This window comes from Neovison vison, chromosome 11, assembly GCF_020171115.1.
Source record: "Neovison vison isolate M4711 chromosome 11, ASM_NN_V1, whole genome shotgun sequence".
Lineage (NCBI taxonomy): Eukaryota > Metazoa > Chordata > Mammalia > Carnivora > Mustelidae > Neogale > Neogale vison.
In genome coordinates this window covers 26,174,158-26,197,937 of record NC_058101.1, presented here as the reverse complement: position 1 = coordinate 26,197,937, position 23,780 = coordinate 26,174,158, and the positions used below count along the sequence as shown (strand labels likewise).

Genomic DNA, 23,780 nt, shown 5'->3' with positions numbered 1-23,780 from the left:
TTTCATTTTTGTGGAAACTTCCAGGGTTTCATTTTCCATAATCAAACATAGGAAAGGTCAGCCGTGGGCACGAAGGCCAGCACCATGCATGGGCCACTGCAGAGGACAGGACACAGCCTCTTTCAGAATGGTCCCCTCAGTGAGGCGCAACAGGTGACAGGAGGAGGAGTTGGGAAGTACATAATGCGCCTCAGTGGGGCCTTCCTGACTGGAGAGGTCTGCATATACTCCCACACACACACGTTCATGAATGAACGGAAATAGGTATGTTTTTAGACTATTTCAGTTTTGTGTGTAAGCTTTAACAATTTCCACTCTTAAACCGACGCAGGCTCCATCCATCCTAATGGAAACAGACTTCATACAATACAGAAATAATACTGAATTTGATTAAAAAAAAAACCACAAATGAATGTCACTATGAGTTACATAACAGTTCTTACTAAAAGTAAAAATGGCAATATTAAGTCAAGCAGAGAGAGTCAATCATCATATGGTTGCACTTATTTGTAGAGCATAACAAATAGCATGGAGGACATGAGGAGATAGAGAGGAGAAGGGAGTTGGGGTAAATTGGAGGGGGAGGTGAACCATGAGAGACTATGGACTCTGAAAAACAATCTGAGGGTTTTGAAGGGGCGGGGGGTGGGAGATCGGGGTACCAGGTGGTGGGTATTATAGAGGGCACGGATTGCATGGAGCACTGGATGTGGTGCAAAAATAATGAATACTGTTACGCTGAAAATAAATAAAAAATAAATTTAAAAAAAGAGATAATACATCGAACTAGGAAAAAAAAAGTAAAAATGGCTACAGTGTATGATATTTAACTATATATTTTTCCCGATTCAGCACAGCCTCCTTTACTGGGATGTCTGGATATTATCTGGGATACTACCAATTAATGCAGATTCAAAATGAAATATGAGAAGTAAAAAGTATGAAAGTACTTCTGAAAATTGCAATTTTCGATTGTATGACATTGCACAACATCTTAGGGAAACAGGGGTGTGTGTGTGTGTGTGTGTGTGTGTGTGTGTGTGTGTGTGAAGTTTGAAATGACAATCTCCAAGAAAATATGTCAACAGAAACCCTTTGAATAGGTTGCACGTTTTATTTTTTTCTTAAAGATACTGCACCCTGTGAAAATCTTGCTATTTTAACGAGGCTCTAAAAATAGGAGCTGTGACAGACAATTAGAAAGACAATTTCACCACAACTGGAAAAAAAATACTGCAGTGAAAACCTCTAATCTTAAGGACTGGCTAGCATTCACCAGGCCTCATAAAATTCCAAACAACTCCAATGAGGATGGGTTCATCCTCTTCCTAAAATGCCTCTATTTTTAAACGCTTTTCTGTATCGGTGATGTTTATGTCCTGTATTTTTTTATTAAACACTCACCTGTGATTTTTTGTAGCAGAGGTGACAATTCAGACTCTTCACAGAAGACCTGAGCCAGTGCTTTCTTCACATTTTCCTCAGCTTCCCCCAGGTCTTTGTCCACTGTGAACTCTCCACTGACGGAATAAATATATATCAGGAGGACCAACAGCTCTTCCGGGCTGTAGTCGTCATTGGTCCTCTGGTCCAAAGGTTTAATCATGGGCAGCAGCTGATTTAACACAACAGACATTGTTGACTCCCCAATGCTCTGGAATAAAAGGTGGGAAGGTAAAAATACGTCATTCTTATACAAAGATTAATTAGTACCCAGTATCAGTCCAAAGATGGCTTGCAAACAAGTTTGTGATGTTCACTGACTAGATTGCTTTTTATTTGTCTGCTTATTTGCTTTTTATTTGTCTGTTTCTTGTCCTGGAGAGGATGCTCCAAGAAATTTGGCATCAGATTGATTGGTATGATGTAGCTTATAACACAGCTGGGGAAGTTACAGGCCCTTTTACGTTATCTTACATACTGGTTATACAAGGAAGAATCCACCCGTTTTAAAAGTGTTAAGTACTTTAGGTACCAAAAATTTTAAAATTCAAAATAAAAAATGTATTTTTAAAGCAAATATGATTAAAAATAAAAACATGTCAACATCTATATATCCAAACAAATGCTGACATTCTTTCAGAGGAATTAACCTTGAATTTTACAGTATTTTTAAAAATATTCTCTATATTGGCAAATATTAGTTGTTTTTATTCCAAAATCAAAGTTTATTTTTGTTTTCATTTTTTTCTTATTTTAATTCCAATAAAGTTAGCAGACAGGGTTATATTAGTTTCAGGTGTACAATATAGTGATTCAACAATTCTATACATTACTCAGTGCTCCTGGGAAATGTACTCTTCCCTCATGGGAAATGTACTCTTAATTCTCTTCACCTATTTCACGCATCACCCAACACATCTCCCTTCTGGTAACCATCTGTTCTCTATAGTAAAGTGTCTGTTTTTTGTTTTGTCTCTTTTCTTTCTTTGTTCATTTGTTTTGTTTCTTAAATTCCACATATGAGTAAAATCATGTGGCATTTTGTCTTTCTCTGACTGAATTATTTCACTTAGCATTATACTCTCTAGGTCCAACCATGTTATTTCAAATGGCAAGATTTGATTCTTTTTTATGGCTGAGTAATATTTCCTTGTATATACATACTACTTCTTTATTCATTCATTTATTAATGGACACTTGGGCTGTTTCCATAATTTAACTACTGTAAATAATGCTGCAATAAACATAAGCATGCACATATCCTTTCAATTAGTGCTTTTGCATTCTTTGGGTAAATATCCAGGGGTGCGATTACTGAATCATAGGATTTTTAATTTTATTTTATTTTTAACAATTTTATTTATTTATTTGACACACACACAGACACACACAGAGCACAAGCAGGAGGAGCAGCAGAGGGAGAGGGAAAAACAGTGTCTCCACTGAGCAGGGAGACCAATGTGGGACTCAATACCAGGACCCTGAGATTGTGACCTGAACTGAAGGCAGCTGTTTAACTGATGAGGCACCCAGGCACCCCAAGAATCATAGGATCTTTTTTTATAACAACCAACTGTCATTTCCTGCTAACCCTGCTGAGTAGAATAAGGGATCAAACTGGGCAATGTCACTTAGGGTTCAAGATATCTTTGGGTGAGTCTGAAGGTAATTCACTTTAAAACAAAACATTTTTTTCCTTTTAGCTCTTCCACTAATTTCATCAGTGATATTTAGCAGAGAATTTCAAAATTCCTTGCACGCGATAACAGCACTACATTTCTGGAGTAACCATATCACTTCTAAGTAACTATACTATGTCTCATACAAATTCTAAGATTTTTTGTGAATAGATAAATACCTATTTTAAATAATGTGCTTTATTTCACTTATAAATTGTATTTATATTAAACCATTTGTATTTATATTAAAATCAGGGGCCAAATGATCACAACTTGCAATGTCCATGTCATTCATTCAGAAGGGTTTGTTGAGTATCTACTATGTTCCAGGTATTATTCTGGGCTGAGGTATACAGCAGTGAACAAAACACATCCCTTGCTGTCGTAGAGTTTACATTCTTCTTGGGCAAAACAGACAATTAAAAAGCTAAATAAGTAAAATATACAGAATAGCAGATGGTGGTATGGGTGATGGAGAAGAATAAAGCAAGAAAGAAGGAAGATGGGATTTTAGTGTATGTGTATGATTATGTATATGAAAATACACTATTTTAAAGAGGAAAGGCCAGATTAAGAAGGGAGCACTGGAATTTTAAAAAATGGATTATACAAATGCTCTCTTTGAATGAAGTTGACGGCAAGCAGCTGGATGTGATTCTGTATTGAGATGACCACCCCAAAACGAACTTTTCTAGTCAAGTCAGTTCCACACCTGAAAAAATTTGGACATATCATCTCAAGGTTAAGGTTCATTATTATTTTATTTGGTACATGAAAAACAGCTGTTACCATTTATTTCCACTAAAAATCTTGGATGTTCACAATGCACCAAACAAAAACAAAATGGTAAGTCTCTGGAATGAATAGATACAGATGGAAAAGAACAGGAAGATGTTACTGTTCCATGGTGACAAGACACAATTAACTCAGTGTAAACACACCCACTTCTCAAAGGAAATGGTTGAAACCTTTGAAGGCATCCTAGATCTGTCCTACAGCCTCAGGAGCTTCTGGAGACAAACATTCACATAATTTCTGCTTTACAAGCTGCCAAGAGCAATTTAAAATAAAGGAGCTGTGTGGCCAGCCCGTTAGAAGTGACACTGTGGGGGCCACAGCTTTCATTTTCCCTTTTTACCCTATCACCAACATTTTGGATAACATTAAGCAGACTCCTTCATTGCTTCATTATATCCCATTTCTGAAAAGCAGGTATATGCTTCAAGTATCTATCCTATCAGAGCCTTAGGATTCTCTTCCCAGAGCAAAAGAATTTTTTAAAAAGGTAGTTATACAAAGTAAAACAAGGTAGAATAATCATCAAAATCACTTGAAAAGATTCAACCACTAACATCTGGCCATGAGAGCATCATTTTCAAGTTGTTGATCTAAGATCCATTGCTGGAGAACAAACTCCCTCAGTAACACTCTAGCAGACTTCTGTTAGCTAAGCAATGCCTGTGCACATCAATTTATGAAATTACTTTCTAATCTGCTTAAAATATTCCCAAAAGCTAATTATAGAGCTGAATACAAAGCAAAGAATACTGATCAGTCTTAAAGACGCATGAGATATGGTGGAAATAAAAAGACTCCATTTCAAATACCCAGATTCCAAACCTAACTATATCAGTAAGTAGCTCCTTAACCTTGTAGGGTATCAATAAATTCTCAGGATCTCTTTATCTCTAAAATGGCATGATCCAACTACAAAATGGCTCAGTTCTTCAGCCATATTTATGCGAACATCTCTGTTTTCACTTTCTTCTCCTTTCTTTTTTTTAAACATTACATTGGTGATAGCAAGCAGTGAATCATATTTCATTGTTGGCTACACAGAAAAATATAAATGCTCAAAAGACAAGCTTTACTGAAGAACCAAATGTAGACATAGAAATATCATAGATAACATGTGTGACATGGACTGATACACATACATCTATTTCCCAGTTCTGCCACCGAGAAAATCAATAAGTAATGACATCCTGGTATCAGCGAGCACACCCAGTGGTCAGATTGTGGTTTCTAATGTCATTCTCAAATAACAGGAATCAGGGATCCCCGGAGAAATGGCTGATTCGAGGGATGGGCAGCGAAAATACAAGAAGAACTTGGAAGATCTTGTTGTGCCTGAAAGTAAGGAAGCCCTTAAAAAACAAAGGGATGGGGCATGTCAAAAGGACACGGGAGACAACTGGAAGGCCTCCCAGTGGCCAAAACTGAAGCAATTTGTGTAAGAAAATAAAGTAGCAATGGATTATAACCTCGAGTACAAAAAAATATGCTTTGTTCCATACTGATCTAAATAAGTGATTGCATAAATAATAATAGATATATAGATAGATAGATAGATAAATGGAGGAGAAGAGATACATGTTCCTTACAGAAGAATTCCAAATTAACTTGTGTAGTTACCACCCCCTCCTCTTGAGTGTGGGCTGCACATAATGACTTGCTTCTAAAAAACTGTGAATAGAAGGAGGAGGGAGGAGAATTGTACCTTAGAAGATCAAGTTTAGCATCACCAGTGATAAGATAAATGATATCATGTGTCCCTAATATAAAGTGATGGGAATGGCACTTTGCCTTTGCGGTATTTTTCTCCCAAACCCATAATCGCACAACAAAAGAAGGGCACATGCTGTGATGAGCACTGGGAGTTATACGCGACTAATGAATCATGGAACACTACCTCAAACATTAACGATGTACTATATGCAGTGGCTAACCGAGTATAATAAAATAAAATTTTAATAATAAATTTTTGTAATATTTATTACAAAATAATAAAATTTTGTAATGAAACAAACAAACAACAGATAAATCCTAATTAAGGAACATTCTATAAAATGGCTAACTAGTACTCCTCAAAACTGTCAAGTCATGAAAAATGGGGAAAGACTGAAAAACTAGCACACACCAGATGAGACTAATGACAAAACATGATAGGATCCTGGATGATATCTTGGAACAGAGAAAGAACAAGGGGTGGGGGTGGAGAGGGGGAGACTAGTGAAATCAGAATAAAGTCCGGAGTTTATAGTCAATAGAAATGTACCAATATTGGCTTCTTAGCTTTGACAAATATACTACAGTACTGTAAGATTTTCACAATAAGGTGAGAGATATACAGAACTCTCTGTACTATCTTGACAACTTTTCTACATATCTAAAAATAATCTAAAATGAAACATTTTTTGGCAAGAGGAGAGGAGGGGAAGGGAAGAGAGAGAAAGGGAAGCTGAGGGAAGGGAAGATAATAAGAGACAAATTCAGGTACTTTTGGATCTCCAGACTCAAAATTCTGTCAGACTGAAAATTCCAGGAAAGACAATTTCAGCTGAGTATAAGAGTTCCTCAAAAAGAGGAACCAAAGTAAGGGACTGACTTGGGAAGCAATGAACCTCCCATCAGTGGCAAAGGGAGGTAGGGAGACTGTCTGGCACAGAGGAATGAGAGGGAATCCTACACACATTGGCTTAGAAGGCCAATTAGATCCTCCTAGTACTATTCGTAAAAGTATGACTACAGATTGGAGGTATGTCCATTTCCGAACCTCTCTGCTCTAAGAACGAACTCTCAGCAAGAAGAAGGAAGAGATTAGTGAGACCCTAGATTGAAACCTTTTTATTTTTTTTTCAACATGAAAGATTTATTCTCCATTGAAAAGATATGCAGAGCAATGAACAATTTGTAGGCATACACAGCTTTCTAAAAAACACAGGAAGTTCTGTTTCACTTCTAATCACAGAAATGCAAAAGAAAATGATATAACCATTAAATCTAAATAGCAAAAAGTATGTAGTCTTAGAATATGGGGAGATTCAGATTGAAACCTTTTTAAAGCTGAAAGAAAGAACTCAGGAGGAATAATAATGATGTTACTGGAGTAAAATTATATGCCTGGGAACTGGCTGTAGCACTTAGGAGCTGTCTGACCTTGGGCAACTTAAATTAACTTCTCCGAGTCTCAGTTTCCTCACCTGCAAAATGGACAAAAACCCACAAATGTCTGAATATTAAGCAGCCTCTCAGGCACCTATTTTCGTATTGGGATGATTAGTTAAACTACTTTGTGGTTTAAAATACAGTAATCCCCACCATGGGGCAGTCTTTGTAAGGACCCAAACATAAAAGGACACCCTCTTTTCTGAGGGTTGATTTTGACTTTACATTTGAGGCCAGAGAGCAACAGGTTTCGCTCCGTAATGTTGTTCTCAGGATCTAATAACAGAAGTAAATCACAGAGCGTGGTCCTGGTGCATAGCCTCTGATCGATGCAAATGCCTATCACTGATATGGCCTACAGCCCCAGGGACCACCAGCCTGCCCAGTAGGGGTGATGAAGATGACTGGCAATGAAGATGACTGGCAGGGAATGAGAAACCTTCTAGGAATAAGAAGTTCATGGTCTCAAAGGAGGGAGGGGCAGCCTGCCAGGATTGGATGTGACACCACATCTGGGAACTTCACTGCAAAGTGAGTCAAAGGTTAAAGGCAATATAAACATTATTAAAAACTGCCATTAAGAAAGCACACGCAGAGCAAACCACAGCCGAGGCAAAAAAAAAAAAAAAAAAAGGGCTTCTTTATAAAGTACCAGGGATTAAGTTTCTCATTCATTTTGATACAAATGCGCCAACTGGTAGGAGGTGGAAGACCAGAGCTGCGTCTAGAGTGACAGAACTTTTTTTTTTTTTTTTAATTCTGTAGTCTGGAGCTCCTGTTATTTTTGAATGAGTCCCCAGTAACGCCATACAAAAGGCTCTCTGTAAAATGCATGTTGTCTTTAGAAAAGCCATTTGTGGGGGCTGAATTAAAACACCTCTGCGAAGTCAGAGTCAGGCTCTGTGCTGGCTATGTCCGCGGTCCCGAGGAGCCAACAGGCCACATTCGTCGTGGCTGCAGAGCAGGCCGGGCTGGCTCTGCACCTGCTCCTCTGGGATGCGGCCGGCAGTCCCTCCGTGAAATCCAAAGCCCCTCTCCTGGGCTGCCGGAGAAGCCGTCTCCGGGGCTCTTCCGCAGTCCAGCTCGGTCACGGGCTGCAGGATCACGGATGCTGCCAGTGAGGGACCCCAAGGAAGAGCCGAAGGCCCTTCTGCCCCCAAACATCACTGACCCCCCCTGCACTGACACCTGTCACAGGCTTTAGAGTCCCAGGATTGAAGTCACTCTGCTTCTTTGGGTGATGGGCATCTACAGGCAAAATGCAAAAATGGAACTTGGGGGATGTGAGAATCGTTCACTGATGTACCCATGATTTCTTTAACACATGCTTACTGTGTACATACCAACTGCGGGCACTGTGCTGTACTACGGGCATCCCAAGAACAAGGCAAGACACAAATCCAGGTGAGTGGGGGTGGGAGTGAACAGTAGAGGAGATGCAGTGAGTAAGTGCTTCAGTGGAAGTTCTCATCCACTCTGGAGAGACAGCAGAGGAGCACTGGGTCCCAGAAGGGAAGGTCCCTCAACTGAGCCTTCCGCCATCTACTAGCATCTCGGGGAGGGGCACAGCTCCGAGAAACGGCCAATGGACGAAGATCCTTCCTTCATTCCCTCAGCAAATTTTAACACCCACTTCCTGAGAGTGCGTAGGTAGAATCATGACCCCCCAAAAAGGCCCACACTCTAATCCCCAGAGCATGTCATAAGCAAATAGGGCAGAAGGGACTTTGCCAAGGTGATTAAGGTTATAGACCTTGCGATGGAGATTAGCCGGCATGATCTGGGCGGGTTCAGTCTACTCACACGAGTCCCTGAAGCAGAGAACCTTTACTGGCTGTGGTCAGAGGGAGATGCGAAGCTGCCAGCTTTGAAGGGGAAGGAAAGGGGCTGCAGGCCAAGGAACGCAGGGGCCTCTGGACTAGAAAAGATGCGGAGATGGATGCTCCCCTGAGCCTCCAAAAAGAAATGCAGTGCCGCCAACATCTCCATTTTTAAAAAAGATCTTATTTATTTTAAAGAGAGAAAGAGAGCAAGCCAGCATATGAGTTATGGGGAGGGGAGGAGGTGAAGGGAGAATCAGAAGAGGCTCCACTGAGCAAGGAGCCCAACGCGGGGCTCGATCTGAAGACCCTGACATCATGACCTGAGCCAGAGGCAGACGCTTAACCGACTGAGCCACCCAGGCACCCTGCCAACTCTTCCATTTTTGTCTCATGAGACTGGTGTTAGATTCTGACTACAGAGCTGTAAGAGTAAACTTATATTGTTTTTACCTCTAGGTTTATTTTGATTGGCTACAACAGCAACAGGAAATTAATATAAGTGGTTTTGTGAGGAAGGGCAAGACAAGTTCTGCCTCAGAGCCCAAAGCCCAGACAGAGAACCTGGTATATGGTAGGCTTCTCTCAATACTTGCCCAATGACTAATCAAACAAACAAGAGCAAGCTTGAATAGGTGCCTCGGATGGTAGTCACTCCATCTGTTCCACTGGGGTACAAGGTAGTGCCTTCAGGGGTGTCACAAAAAGAGAAAGCACATAGACACACCGAATCTAAATTTGTTACTTAAATTTTTCTAGAACAGTCAGTCTAAAACCACGTGATCTCATAAAAGCTAATATTCACCCACCTCAGAATAATCCTATAAGACAGTGGTTTGGAAAATGTGGTGTACAGATCCAAGATCCCAGTGAGCTTTTCAAGATGTCAAAACTATTTTTATCATGATTCTAGGACATTCTTCACCTTTTTCACTGTGTTGACATTTGTACTGATAGTGCAAAAATAATGGGGGCGTAAAGTTGCTGGTATCTTAACAGAACAAGGAGAATTGTTCCAAACTATGCTAACGGTCACTGTACTCTTTACCACTATGCTATGTATTCATAGGCGGAATTTTTTAAAAGGCAGTTTCACTTAAGCATGCCATTGATGAAGCAGTAAAAATTATTAATCTCATAAAACCCCAACCTTTAAACAAGTGTCTCTTTAACATTTTGTGTAACAAAGCAGGAACTATGCATAAAGCATTTCTCCTGTATGCTAAAGCACAATGGTTATCTCAAGGAAAAACATCTACACAGTTATTTGGATTGTGAACTGTACTAGTTATTTCTGTCATGTAAAACCACCGTTACTTGAAAGAATGACAGAGAAATTGTGATTATTAAAACTCAGGTATTTGGCAAACATTTTCTCAAAAATGAACAAAGTAATCTTGTTCCTTCAAGAAAAACAACCGACATATTTATTGCCAATGATAAAATTTTGGCTTTTGAGGAAAAATTCAAATTTTGGAAAACTTGTATCTACCACTGGCAGATGCTCTGTACTTAAACATTTTTCTGATGAGATCAATGGTGACATTAAAAATGGGATTGTTTTCAATTGCATAATGAATTATGTCAACATTTGGAAGATCTGTATAACTCAGTGCACCAATATTTGGAAATGACCAATGTATGATGTAAGAAAATCAGGGACAGACAAAAGATCTATCCAAAATACAAGGTAGACCAGTAGATTTTAATATAAAAGAGTATAAACAGCTCACTCATATGGTTTCAGATTCCACATCACAATTTACAATTCACCCTTAAGAAATCACTGCTTGTAGATTCTTGGTATGTATCAAAAAAGAATATCTGAAAAGGCTGTCAAAATATTCTTCTCTTCTCCAACTATGTATTCGCCTGAGACTGGATTTTCTTCATAAACTTCAACCCAAACAACATATGGCAGCTTACTGAACAAGGAGGCAAACATGAGAATCCAGCTGTTTTTTACTCAGTGAGACACTAAAGAGATTTGTGAAAATATAAACCAATGCCATTCTGCCTTACTCCTTTTTGTTTTGGAAGTATACTTATTTTTCATAAAAATATTTATGTTAGCATGTAACAGGTTTGTTATTTTTAAAGAAATTAGAAATAAGTTAAGATTTTCTGTTTTAATTTCTAATACAGTAAATGTCAATAATGATTGATTTAAGGATATCTACAGATCCTAAAAAGAAAGCTCATTATTTTCTACTCTTTTTTCCCCTTCTTATGGCTAAAATGCTGGTAAAGCAGTGACAAGATTGCTTCAACTACGCTCTTTGAGAAAAGTAGAGCAACATGCTTGTTTAAATCAGAGCTTCTTGAAATGTTCTGTGCCTGTGGATTACCTGTTAAATGCAGATACTGATTAATTAGGTTTGGGATAGAGCCTGAAGATTCTGGATTTTGTTCAAGTTCTCAGGTGATACCAATGTTGCTGGCCAGTGGATCACATTTGAGTGGCATCTGGACAGGACAACCCAACAATTTCCAGATAGCTATGTGTATGGGAAGTGAAATATCCTCTTTGGATCACTATGTTTGTTGATTCCTAATCTGGATACTAATTAATATAATTCATAAGCCCATATCTCTAGCCAAATGTCTCTCCTTTGCTCCCTACCCAGAGAGTCAAATGTCTATTGGACTTCTCCATTTATATATCACATCTGAACATTTTTTCAGGATTTATTTATTTTAGAGAGGGAGAGAGCACAAGTGGGAGGGGCAGGGGGAGAGAGGAGATAGAGTCTTAAACAGACTCCCTGTCAAACGTGGAGCCTGACGTGGGGCTCCATCTCATGACCCTGAAATCACAACCTGAGCTGAAATCAAGAGTCAGATGGTTAACGGACTGCACTACCTAAATGCCCCTCATCTGCAAAATTAATCCAACTTACCTAAAACTGAAATGAAGTGTTCTACTGCCAAATCTGCTCTTCATCCTGTGTACCCTACACTGATTCACTGATTTGTGGTACCATTCTTCTTTCATCTGACCAACATGGAACCCTGGGCTCTACTGCAGCTCTCTCCTGTCTCTGCCACGTCAAATCAGCCACTAAATCCTCATAATTTTCTATCTCCATCTCCTGTTCTCTGTTCTTTCCTTGATGCCCTAAACTGTAGCTACCATTATCTCCAACCATGATTTATCTCATTTTAAACCAAAGATTTAACCTCTCTAAAATTACTTTACGGTGTCTACTGCCTTCGAGATAAAGCCTTTAATATGACATGTGCAGTTTTGTTTTGTTTCGTTTTGACCTTCAAAGCCCACATAACTGTTCAGCCTCATCCATCATAAATCGTTTCCTTATGGGTGATAGTTCAGCTTTGCTCAAATACTTGCATTTGCCTCTGGGCTTATCCCTCTGCCTAGAATGTTCTTTTCCCCATTCTCCACCTGGTTTTATCTTCTCAGTGTTATCTCCTCAGAGTGTTATCTCCTCAGAGCTTCCCTAGATGCAGTAAATGCACCATGTGATCACATTGTGTGATGCACAATGTGATCTTGGAAAGGTCTCTATTTTCCCCCACCATGGCTTTATCACTCTGACTTGAATTACTCAGGTCTAGCTCCCTTCTCAGACTGAAAAATTCCTGGTGACAAGAACCATGTCTTATTCTTAAAGCTATCTCCAGTATCTAATTTACTCCTTTGAACATAGTATCAAAAACATACTTACCTCTATAATGAAGCTGCTGACACCAGAAAAAGAGAAATGAACACTTACAAAGATATAATTATAGATTATCTCATTTAATCTTCCTGATTACCCTGTAACACAGGTATTATTATTTCAGAGGCAGAAATTGAAGATGAGAAAGGTTACTTATCAAGGACAGCAGCTAGTGAGTTGTTGAACTAGGATCTGACTCAGGACTGTCTTTCTCCAGAACCTGTATCTGGCTATTACGCATTTCCTCTCCAGTGCTTTCTGGTCAGAGGGAATCCAGAGTTTACGGGGAAGGAAAATCCAGACCCTTGAGACAGAATATAATACTAGGATTCTGACTAAGAACAAATCATCAAGGGAACCCAGTGGATGAGATAAGTCACAGGTGATCTACTGACTTCCAAGTCCTTAGAATCCCCAAAGATGTACACGACAGGCTCCAGAACCTGATTTGAGGTTAAACACCTCTGGTAGAGGGACATGCCATTCCAGCCACAAATGTTCAGGCAGAATTTCCCAATGAGGGTGTCACCACACCATGTCTACCTCCCACTCCAAGCCCTAGTGATAGCTGGCTAGGACCTAGGGCAGACAGACAACTGGGCAAGTGGCCTCCAAGTTCTGTGTAGCTGCTAACCCAGTACATCCTGTACAAACAGCATAGCTTTCTATGTGTGTCTGCAACTATGTGAAGAAAAGAAGAGGCTGCACTTTAGAGACAGGCACAAAAAGGAATCAGATGCTGAAGTCATCAAAGATGGCAGAAATAGTTTCCAGGAGCAGCAGATTTAAAGACGGTAGGCTGGGGCTATGGCATGGGCTGCAGATGAGAAGCAGCAGAGTGTGGTGGGTTGATGATATGGAAATTGTCTGGACAGGCTCAGTTCCCCATGTGAGAGAAACAAGAAGGCGTTAAGATGAGGCAAAGAAGAATGCAGATGATTCTGGGCCCCATGGCCCACTGTTAGAACTTGTGCTTTCCTTCCCAGATGAAAGGGGTTTGGGGCAAAGGAATGGTATGATTAGATATATGTTGTAAAAGGCTATCACGCAGGGTGTGGTGAAGAGAACAGACTATGGAGGGATAAGGGTAGATACAGGGAGATAGTTGGGAAGCAATCAGGAACCCACGTGAAACTAGGGGGTTTGGTCTGCAGTAGGCACATTGCAGGCAGTATATATTGGTTGATTTGGAAATACTTTGAAGCTAAATTCAGCACAATTTGCTGATGGACTGGATACAGAGTGTGAGAGAAGAGACGAATCTAGAATTATTCTGAAGTCTTTGGACGTTTTTAGAGGTTCAGAGTAAAAGGAGGTGATTCAAAGGAGATGACAAGAGAGGACAGGCTTGGAAGAAAATGTGAGAATGGGACAGACGTAAGTATTTCAGAAAGCAGGATGTCTAAGCCCAGGACAGTGAAAACGGGGGCCAGAATGAATGGAAGGATTCTGGAGTAAGCAAAATAATGGCACGAGTGATACACGAGAAAGAAGAATGTATGGGCAAGGGTTAATAGAAAGAATATGCAGTGTAAAGTAGCCCAGAAAGTCCAACTTCAAAGTATAAATGTGTTTTCCCAAATTTATTCCTGGAAGGGGCACTTGAAAGTAGCTGGCATTCTGTGTCTATGGGACGAATGATTCCTTGGCACTGAAAAATGGTGAAGTCCTCAGTGGCATTGAAAACAGATTCTACAAACATTCTCTTCCACTAAAAATGCCATTAGAGAAAAATTATGGTGTCGTCACACAATGGAATACTACATAGCAACTGTAAAGAATGATCCATACTCCCATAAAACAATAATATGGTTGAATCTCACAAATACAATATTGAATGAAAGAGGCCATAGGAAAAGAACATATTAGATGATCCTGTTTATGCAAAATACAAAAACCAGGGAAAACAAGTCTATGTTTTTAGAGGTCCCCATTCATTGGAAGGAGGAAGTAACTGGGAGGCAGCAAAAGTGGGGCTTCCGCGGTTGCTGGTAATATTCTGTTTCTTGATCTGGGTGCTGATTACACAGATGTCTTCAGTTAGTAAAAATTCGTTGAGCTGTACTTTTCTATATTATATTTTACCTCAATAAAATCTTTTTTAAATGCCATTATACTTGGCCACGTTTCCCGTATCCTGGGAAGAACAGAGCTATCTACTTAGAGTTCTTATTACAGATTAGCATTTATCCAAAGCAAGAGCAGGATCATTTAAGAAGCTTAGAGGAGTTATCAAAGCATCTAATTCAGTTACACTTAACTTCGGCTAGAAGGAAAGCGAAGGCCTCCATTTCAGAGAAAGACAAAAAGAACAATTCTCAATGGCTGTTCCGTTTAAAACACACATGTGTTTTAGGAGGGATATAAACTTTTTGTGTAATGTTTTCCCCCCCATCTCTTGGGAAATGATGTTACGCTGTGCTTCAAACAGAACTGCCAAGTGTAAAAGGCTGTTTTCTGTAAACAGGCCAGCTGGGCCATAAGTTGCAAGAAACGAGGGACAAACTATTCGTTCAGAGAGCAGAGCAGAACACCACCGGGAGTTGGGAACTGTGCGTCCAACAGGATCTCCAGCCATTTGTCCTTTGCAGGCCACCTTTAGTGATTTAAGAGCTCTCCTTGCCATGTTATCATCAATCAATTATAATGATTGAGCAGCCTCTAAAAACTGGAGTTTTTAAAATGCAACTATCCGTGACCTAAATTTCCTGCTGGCTCTGTTGGCCCCAGGTTAGGCCAGTTTGTCTATCATCAAGGGAGCCAATAAAAATAATAAAAACAACCTTCCCTCCTTCTCCCAACCCCCCTCCCCCCAGCAACCCACAGTTTGTTTCGTGAGATTAAGAGTCACTTATGGTTTGTCTCCCTCCCTATCCCATCTTGTTTCATGGATTCTTCTCCTACCCACTTAAGCCCCCATGTTGCATCACCACTCCCTCATATCAGGGAGATCATATGATAGTTGTCTTTCTCCGCTTGACTTATTTCGCTAAGCATGATACGCTCTAGTTCCATCCATGTTGTCGCAAATGGCAAGATAGGAAGGTTATGGACATTGGGGAGGGTATGTGCTTTTGGGTAAATTGGAAGGGGAGATGAACCATGAGAGACTATGGACTCTGAAAAACAGTCTGAGGGGTTTGAAGTGGCGGGGGGGTGGGAGGTTGGGGTACCAGGTGGTGGGTATTATAGAGGGCACAGCTTGCATGGAGCACTGGGTGTGGTGAAAAAATAATGAATACTGTTTTTCTGAAAATAAATAAATTGGAAAAAAAAAAACAGGTCAATGCTGGGCTTTCTGAAGCTTATATAAAAATATTCACGCTTCACCAATCAGCACCAACTCAATGTGTCCAGTCTTTGCTTGAGCTCTCAGTAAATTTTGCCTCTAATAACAAAATATTCCATAGAATGTATATATCATCTAAGAACTCATCATTTTTTTTTTCCTTTTCTTCCTTGCTTGCCTTTCAATTTGGCTAAGCAACAATTTTGCAACTCTTAGTAGACAACTGAAATGATGTCATTTTGCTGACTCCAGCAAAGGAGTAACGTTTTGGCAAATTAGGGGATATATGAGAAGATGAAAATATAAATTTTAGCTATCTTGATGCAGAATGTGATACTGCACCTCCAAGCCTGGGATAGAATTTGACTCTCAGGATCCACAGAGCCAAGCAAAGCCTATCGAATGGGGAGGAGGAAGAGAAAGGTGGTGAAGGCATCAGTAAAGAGGGTCAGCCTAAAGATGGTCTGTAAAAACCAGAACAGTTATCTTAAGTACTGTTTCAAAATATTTCATATCACTTGATGGGAAGTAAGAAAAAGAAGGGTTCTGTGCTGTCCAAGGTTTCAAGCTCCTTTATAAGAGTGACCAGCAACGTGGAAATTCTATTCAGTAACAAAGCTGCATTGCTGATATCCGTGACCTGCCTGCAGAAATGTGCAAGCTTGGTAGATCTGGGACAAGGTCCCAGAGCCCCCTCTCCTTGAACCATCCCAGCCAGAATCTCAGCAGGCTGGACCATCTTACTCAGAAACAGTTCTGGAACACTCTCTGCTCTGGAGGTTAAGTTTGCGTAAACTCCGAAGAAGGCCTAATGCCAGAGTGGGGACCCAAAGGCACCATCATGAAGGCAGCAAATCTGACTTTAGTAGTCTCTCCTTTCTCTGACTCTGCCCCTCCTTTGCCTCTACCAAGTATCAGAACTCACTGGCCTCCTGCCAGCCCCAGTCAATGAGGCACTCCTCCTCTACGAAATGAATGACTGAATGGACAAACTCTTCCAAGAGAATTCTGCATTTTAAAAAAGAAGAGAGAGTCTGAGAGGAAGTAAGATGACTCTATGGTTAAATTTTGGGTTCAGTGGTAGTTAGGTAGTTAGTCCTAGAAAGCTTTTCTGGAGCTCCTCTAATCCCATTTAACAGAAATTAACTGAAAGATAATACTCTTTTTTCCTCCTCTTTTGAAAATGCAGTAATATAATTCAGAAAATAAACATCTTACTTCCTTAAAAGCACAAGATGACAGGGTGTAATTTTAACCTCACCTTACCCCTTACTGTAGTGAGGCATTTGACATTTCTGGGCCTCAAGTTCTTGATAGGAGGATAATACCACATACCTCACCTCCGATTTGCAGCTCCTACTTCAGACTTTCATGGAATACAATGAGATGATCACTTTATAAACTATAAAGTAGTCTATATTTGCTCTACTGTATTTATGACTCTTACCTTCCTCTCCAAAACTATGCTTCTGTTTAGAAAAAGTCCTGGTATACCAGATATATTTATATACCTCTAAAGATTCAGCTGCCCACTGAGACTCAGCCACATGCTTGATGGAGGGTCTAGGCCACTGCTGCATGGCCTCATCCCCACACTGCCAACACTTCTAGCCTTCCCGGGGACAACACTGACATGGCTCTGTCATACCCACCACAGGGGAAGCCACACCAGCCCCAGGCCTAGGTCCAACCAACTAGTCTCATGGAGGCTCTGGCTTTTCTCATGTTCACCTAGAGGACCCTGAGAATGCCACCTGAAAATAAGGGCAGTGTCACCCCTCATAATAAACTTTAAGGCCAGTGAAAGGCAGGGAGACTGGTAAGGCGACAGGTAAATTCTTAGCTACTTCTTGCTTAGGAAAAATTCCAGGTTGCAATAGTGTTACATAAAGTCTTTTCAGAGTTATCTCCCATGACTGAGCAATCATGGGTTTCTTTTTTTTTAATTTATTTTTTATTTTCAGCATAACAGTATTCATTATTTTTGCACCACATCCAGTGCTCCATGCAATCCGTGCCCTCTATAATACCCACCACCTGGTACACCGACCTCCCACCCCCCGCCCCTTCAAAACCCTCAGATTGTTTTTCAGAGTCCATAGTCTCTCATGGTTCACCTCCCCTTCCAATTTCCCCCAACTCCCTTCTCCTCTCTATCTCCCCATGCCACGGTTGCCAAACTGTGGAAAGAACCAAGATGCCCTTCAATGGACAAATGGATAAGGAAGATGTGGTCCATATACACTATGGAGTATTATGCCTCCATCAGAAAGGATGAATACCCAACTTTTGTAGCAACATGGACAGGACTGGAAGAGATTATGCTGAGTGAAATAAGTCAAGCAGAGAGAGTCAATCATGGGTTTCTTAAGAGCCAACAGTCAGCTCAGTAATAGGTCCCCTCAGATTTGCTTTACTTCCTTCATTGATCCATTTTCCCTTTCCCTCACTCTTGTTGCTCTCAGATTCCACCTCCTTTCCCTTTAAAGGAATTACCAGGTCGATTTTGCCATAAACTCTGTTTCCTAGGAAAACAGGGCAAAGGTTATTAGAGAGACCACAAAAAAGAACTAGGTAGGCAAGGAGAAGGGTCTTGGTATCACTCAGCTGTCTGAGAGTGTATGTGCTGTTACTACAAGCATACACTTATAAAATATGGGGGATAGAAAGTCCTGAAGAAAGGAGAAATCTCTGCCTGTGCTTATGTAATCCACGAAAAACAAACACTAAGCAGTGATTTAAAAAAAAAAAAAAAGCTGATAGAGTTTTAGTCCGAATGATCCGGAGGCCACAATGACGTCCACGTGCCTTGCACTGACCTGCACAGCCCTATGTGATCATCAGCCTCCCTCTCTGGTTTTATCAAGGAGACTTCCTCTCCTACCCCACCCCCACTCTATCCTCCCTTCCTTCAGTTCTGTCAGCTCACACTGATCACCATTCAGCATCTCAATTATTCCATGTCATTCTGTATTGGGGGCCTTTGCACTGGAGTTAATCCTTGTGCTCCAAATGCTCTTTTTGGGGTCTTTTCATGGTAGAAATTCATTGAACTGATGTCACATCATTCAGGTTTCAGCTCAGCTGTCCACTTCTCAGAACTTTCTTTGCTGTCTGTAGTAGTATAACCATGTTTAGCCCTAGTCACTCTTTAAGCCACTACCTTATATTCACAGCCTTTATCATTAGCTAAGATTTTCTTAATTATTTGCTGCAAAGGTGGTCAATAAGCTTGTTAGGTAAATGAATAAACTCCTTTACATGGACTCAAAGTGTCAGATCTGCCTGTGAACACTCTGAGTGGAGGACTTAGTGTTGGACAATTGCTGTAAAGTACTTGTTACCCAAGGAAATGACAGTGGTTCTACGAGATGTGCACTGACCAATATGGTAGCTGTTAGCCACACATGGCTGGGAATACCTGAAATGTGACCAGTCCAAGTTGAGCTGCATTCTCCATGCCGTATTTTGAAGACTTATTGTAAAAAAAAAATCTATAACTCATTGATAATTTGCATAGTATCTTGCTGAAATAATATTTTGGATATATTTGATAAAATAAAATATATCATTAAAAGTATTTGACTCATTTCCTTTTATCTGTCAACATAGCTATTGACAAATTTGAAATAGTACATGTGGCTTACACTGTAGCTCATGCTACATTTTATTGAATAGTGCTGCTCTAGTGTTAGTGCTTTCCCCAGACTCCAAGTTCAATACCAACACCAGGGATTCAACACTTATTGAACTAGATATAGTATACATTTTCACATCTCATTTCATTCCTAATGGTGAGATACAATTATCTTTATTTTACTGGCAAGGAAACTAAGGTTTAGAGATGGAGCAAATGGCCTAGAATAGGAAAGAGCATCCAGACCACAGGACAATGGACCCCCAAAGATGTTCAGGTTCTGGTCCCCAGAATTTATGAGTATGTTAACTTACAGAGCAAGAGGAACTTGAGACAGGGGGATTTTTGGATTATTCAAGTATGTCCAGTGTAATCACAAGGGTTCTTATAAGAGGGAGCCAAAGTGTCAAAGTTAGAGAAAACATATGACAAGAGGAGCAAAACTAGGAGTGATGTCCTTTCAAGATGGAGAAAGGGGTCATGAGCCAAGAAATGCAGGCAGCTTCTAAAAGCTGGAAAAGGCAGGGAAATGCTTTTTTTTTTTTTTTTTCGCCCCCTGGAACCTTCAAAAAGAACACAGCTCTGCCAACACCTTCATTTTGGGTCTTTAAGACCCATTTTCAACCCCCAGAACTGTAATATAATAAATTTTTGTTGTTTGAAGCCACTAATTTTGTGCTATTTTGCTACAGCAGTCATTGGAAATTGACAAAGAATATAATCATTAATGTAGAGTCAGGGATTTAGAACCTAGTAAGCATGAGATTGCAACCATGGTCCAGGATAAATAGTCAAAATAATAATAATGATCATAATTATAATTTCAGTATACAAATTTATCCTCAAATCAAATGAGACTTGCCTAATGAGTGTATTTTAACATAAAAATAAAGCACGGCTCAGCACCTGGGTGACTCGCTGGGTTAAGCATCAGCCAATTCTTGATTTTGGCTCACGTCATAATCTCAGGGTTATGAAATCAATCCCTGACTTGGGCTCCGTGCTGAGCCTGGAGCCTACTTATGCTCCTCCCCTCCCCTGCCCTCCCCTGCCCTTCCCTCTGCTCCTCCCCTCCTCTGCCCCTTCTCTCTCTAAAACATATATTTTATATAATATATATATATGTTTATATATATGTTTAACATATATTTATGTTTATGTGATTTTTAAGGACTTTTTTAAAATGGGGATCTTTAATTGTGTTATGACATATACAGAAAATTCTCAGATGTAAGTGTAAGGACTATTTTTTAAGAGCAGTTTTAGGTTTACAACAAAATTGAGAATAAAGTACAGAGAATTCCCCTATATCCCCTGCTCCCAAACATGAATAGCCTCTTCCATTATCAACATCACTTATCGGAGTGGTACTTTCTTTTACCAAGAATGAATCTATGTGAGAACATCATAATCATTCAAAGCCCATAGTTTATCTTAGGGTTCACTTCTGGTGTTGTACATTCCATGGGTTTGAACAAAACTATAATGAGATGTATCCATCAGTATGATATACAGAGTATTTTCACTGTCCTAAAAACCACCATGCTCCACCTAGTCATCTCTCCCCCAAATCCCTACCCTGGCAACCAAAGATTTTTTTTTTATTGTCTCCATAATTTTGTCTTTTCTGCAATGTCATAAATGGAATCATATAATAGGCAGTCTTTTCAGACTCGCTTCTTTCACATAGGAATATGCATTTAAGATTCCTCCAAGTCTTTTCACGGCTCGGTAGCTCTTTCTAGCACTGAATAATATTCCATTGCCTGGATGTACCACAGCTTATTTATACATTCACCCACTGAAGAACATAAAACTACTATGAGTATCCATGTGCAGGTTTTTGTGTGGACATAAGTTTTCAACTTCTTTGGGTAAATACCAAATTATGTGATTTCTGGATGGTATGGCAAGAACAGGGATAGTTTTCTAGGACACTGCTAAACTGTTTTTAAAAGGGCTGTGTCATTTTCCATTCCCACCAACAATGTGTAAGAGAGTTCCTATTGCCCCACATCCTCACCAGCATTTGGTGTTGTCATTGTTCCAGATTTTGGCCATTCTAACAGATGATGCTATTTCAACATCGTTTTAATTCTCTTTTCCCTGATGACATTTGGTGTAGAGCATCTTCTCATATGCTTATATGCCATCTGTATATCATTTGGTGAAGTGTCTTTGGTCCACTTTCATATTGCTGAGTTTTAAGAGTTCTTTACGTGTTTTGGATAATAATCCTTCATCAGCTGTATCTTTTGTAAATATTTTCTCCCAGTCTGTGGCTTGTCTTTTCATTCTTTTGATACTTTCACAGAGAATTTCTCAATTTTAATTAAGTATAGCTTATCAATTATTTCTTTCATGGATTGTGTTTTTGATATTGTATCTCAAATGTCATCACCATTGCAAAGTCACCTAGCTGTTCTCCTATTTCATCACCTAGGAGTTTTATAGTTTTGCAGTTTACATTTACATCTATGATCCATTTTTTTTAAGATTTTATTTATTTATTTGACAGAGATCACAAGTAGGCAGAGAGGCAGGCAGAGAGAAAGAATGGGGGAAGCAGGCTCCCCGCTGAGCAGAGAGCCCGATGCGGGGAGCCAGGACCCTGGGATCGTGACCTGAGCCGAAGGCAGAGGGTTAACCCACTGAGCCACCCCGGCGCCCCTATGATCCATTTCATACTGACTTTTGTGAAAGGTGTTAAGGTCTGTATCTAGACTATTTATTTATTTATTTTTGGTGTGTGAATGTCCAGTTGTTCCAGCACCACTCATTGAAAAAATTATCTTTGCTCTACTGTGTTGCCATAGTTTCTTTGTCAAAGATCAGGAGATCATATTAATAGGGGTCTTCTTCTGGAGTCTCTCTTCTGTTACATTAATCTGTCTATTTTTTCACTAATACCACATGTCTTAATTATTGTAGCTTTATACTAACACTTGCAGTCAGGTAGCATCAGTTTTCCGACCTTGCTCTTCTTCAATATTGTGTTAGGTATTCTGGGTTTTTTGCCTTTCCACATACACTTTAGAATCATTTGTTAATATCCATAAAATAACTACCTGGGATTTTGATTAGAATTGCCCTGAATCTATGGATCGAATTGGAAAAAGCTGACATCTTATCAGTATTGAGTTTATTCCTTGATTTAGTTCATCAGAGTTTTATAGTTTTCCTCATATAGATCTTATATCTATTTAAGATCTTATATGGATAAGATCTTCCTCATATAGATCTTATATGGATTTATCCCTAAATATTTCATTTTGGCTGATGTTAATGTAAATAGTATTGTGTTTTTTAATTTCAAACTCCACTTGTTCGATTTTGCCTAGAGAAATCTACACTTTCAATGCCATCCCGATGAAAATTCCACCAGCATTTTTCAAAGTGCTGGAACAAACAATCCTAAAATTTGCATGGAAACAGAAGAGACCGCAAATTGCTAAGGAAATGTTGAAAAAGAAAAAAAACAAAACTGGATTCACCACATTGCCTGATTTCAAGCTTTACTTCAAAGCCGTGATCACCAAGATAGCATCTTAGTGGTACAAGAACAGACACATAGACCAGTGGAACAGAATAGAGAGCCCAGATATGGACCCTCAACTTTATGGTCAACTAATCTTTGACAAAGCAGGAAAAAATATACGGTGGAAAAAAGACAGTCTCTTCAATAAATGGTGATGGGAAAATTGGACAGCTATGTATAAAGAATGAAACTTGACCAATCTCTTACACCACAGACAAAGATAAACTCGAAATGGATAAAAGACTTCAACATGAGGCAGGAAGCTATCAAATTCTAGAGGAGAACATAGGCAGTAACCTCTTTGACATCTGCCATAGCAACTTCTTTCAAGACATGTCTCCAAAGGCAAAGGGAACAAAAGCAAAAATGAACTTTTTGGACTTCATCAAGATCAATTTTACTATACAATGAATCAACGGACCTTTCTATACTCAGTTTGCATTTTGCAACCTTGGTATAATTGCTTATTAGTTCCAGGAGCGTTTTGTCAATTATTTCTGATTTTCTACATAGACAATCATGTTATCTGCAAACAATGACAGTTTTGTGTCTTCCTTCTCAATCCACATACCTTTAGATTTCTTTTCTTGCCTTATTACAAGAAATAGACTTTTGGCACAATATTAAAAAGGAGTAGTGAGAGGGGACATCTTTGCCTTACCTGATCTTTGTGGGAAAGCCTTGAGTTTCTCGCCATTAAATATGATGTTAGTTATAGGATTTTGGGTCAATAGTCTTTACCA

General features: G+C 39.6%; 1 protein-coding gene across 1 annotated transcript in view; it reads right to left on the bottom strand.

Annotated features, from left to right (window-relative positions):
- The window catches only part of SCFD2 (sec1 family domain containing 2), a 446,538-nt gene that overhangs the window by 232,714 nt on the left and 190,044 nt on the right, over positions 1-23,780 (bottom strand). Inside the window, exon 5 of the mRNA XM_044267869.1 lies at positions 1,405-1,654. Coding sequence (XP_044123804.1) covers positions 1,405-1,654 — 250 coding nt within the window. The remainder of the gene's footprint in view (positions 1-1,404; positions 1,655-23,780) is intronic.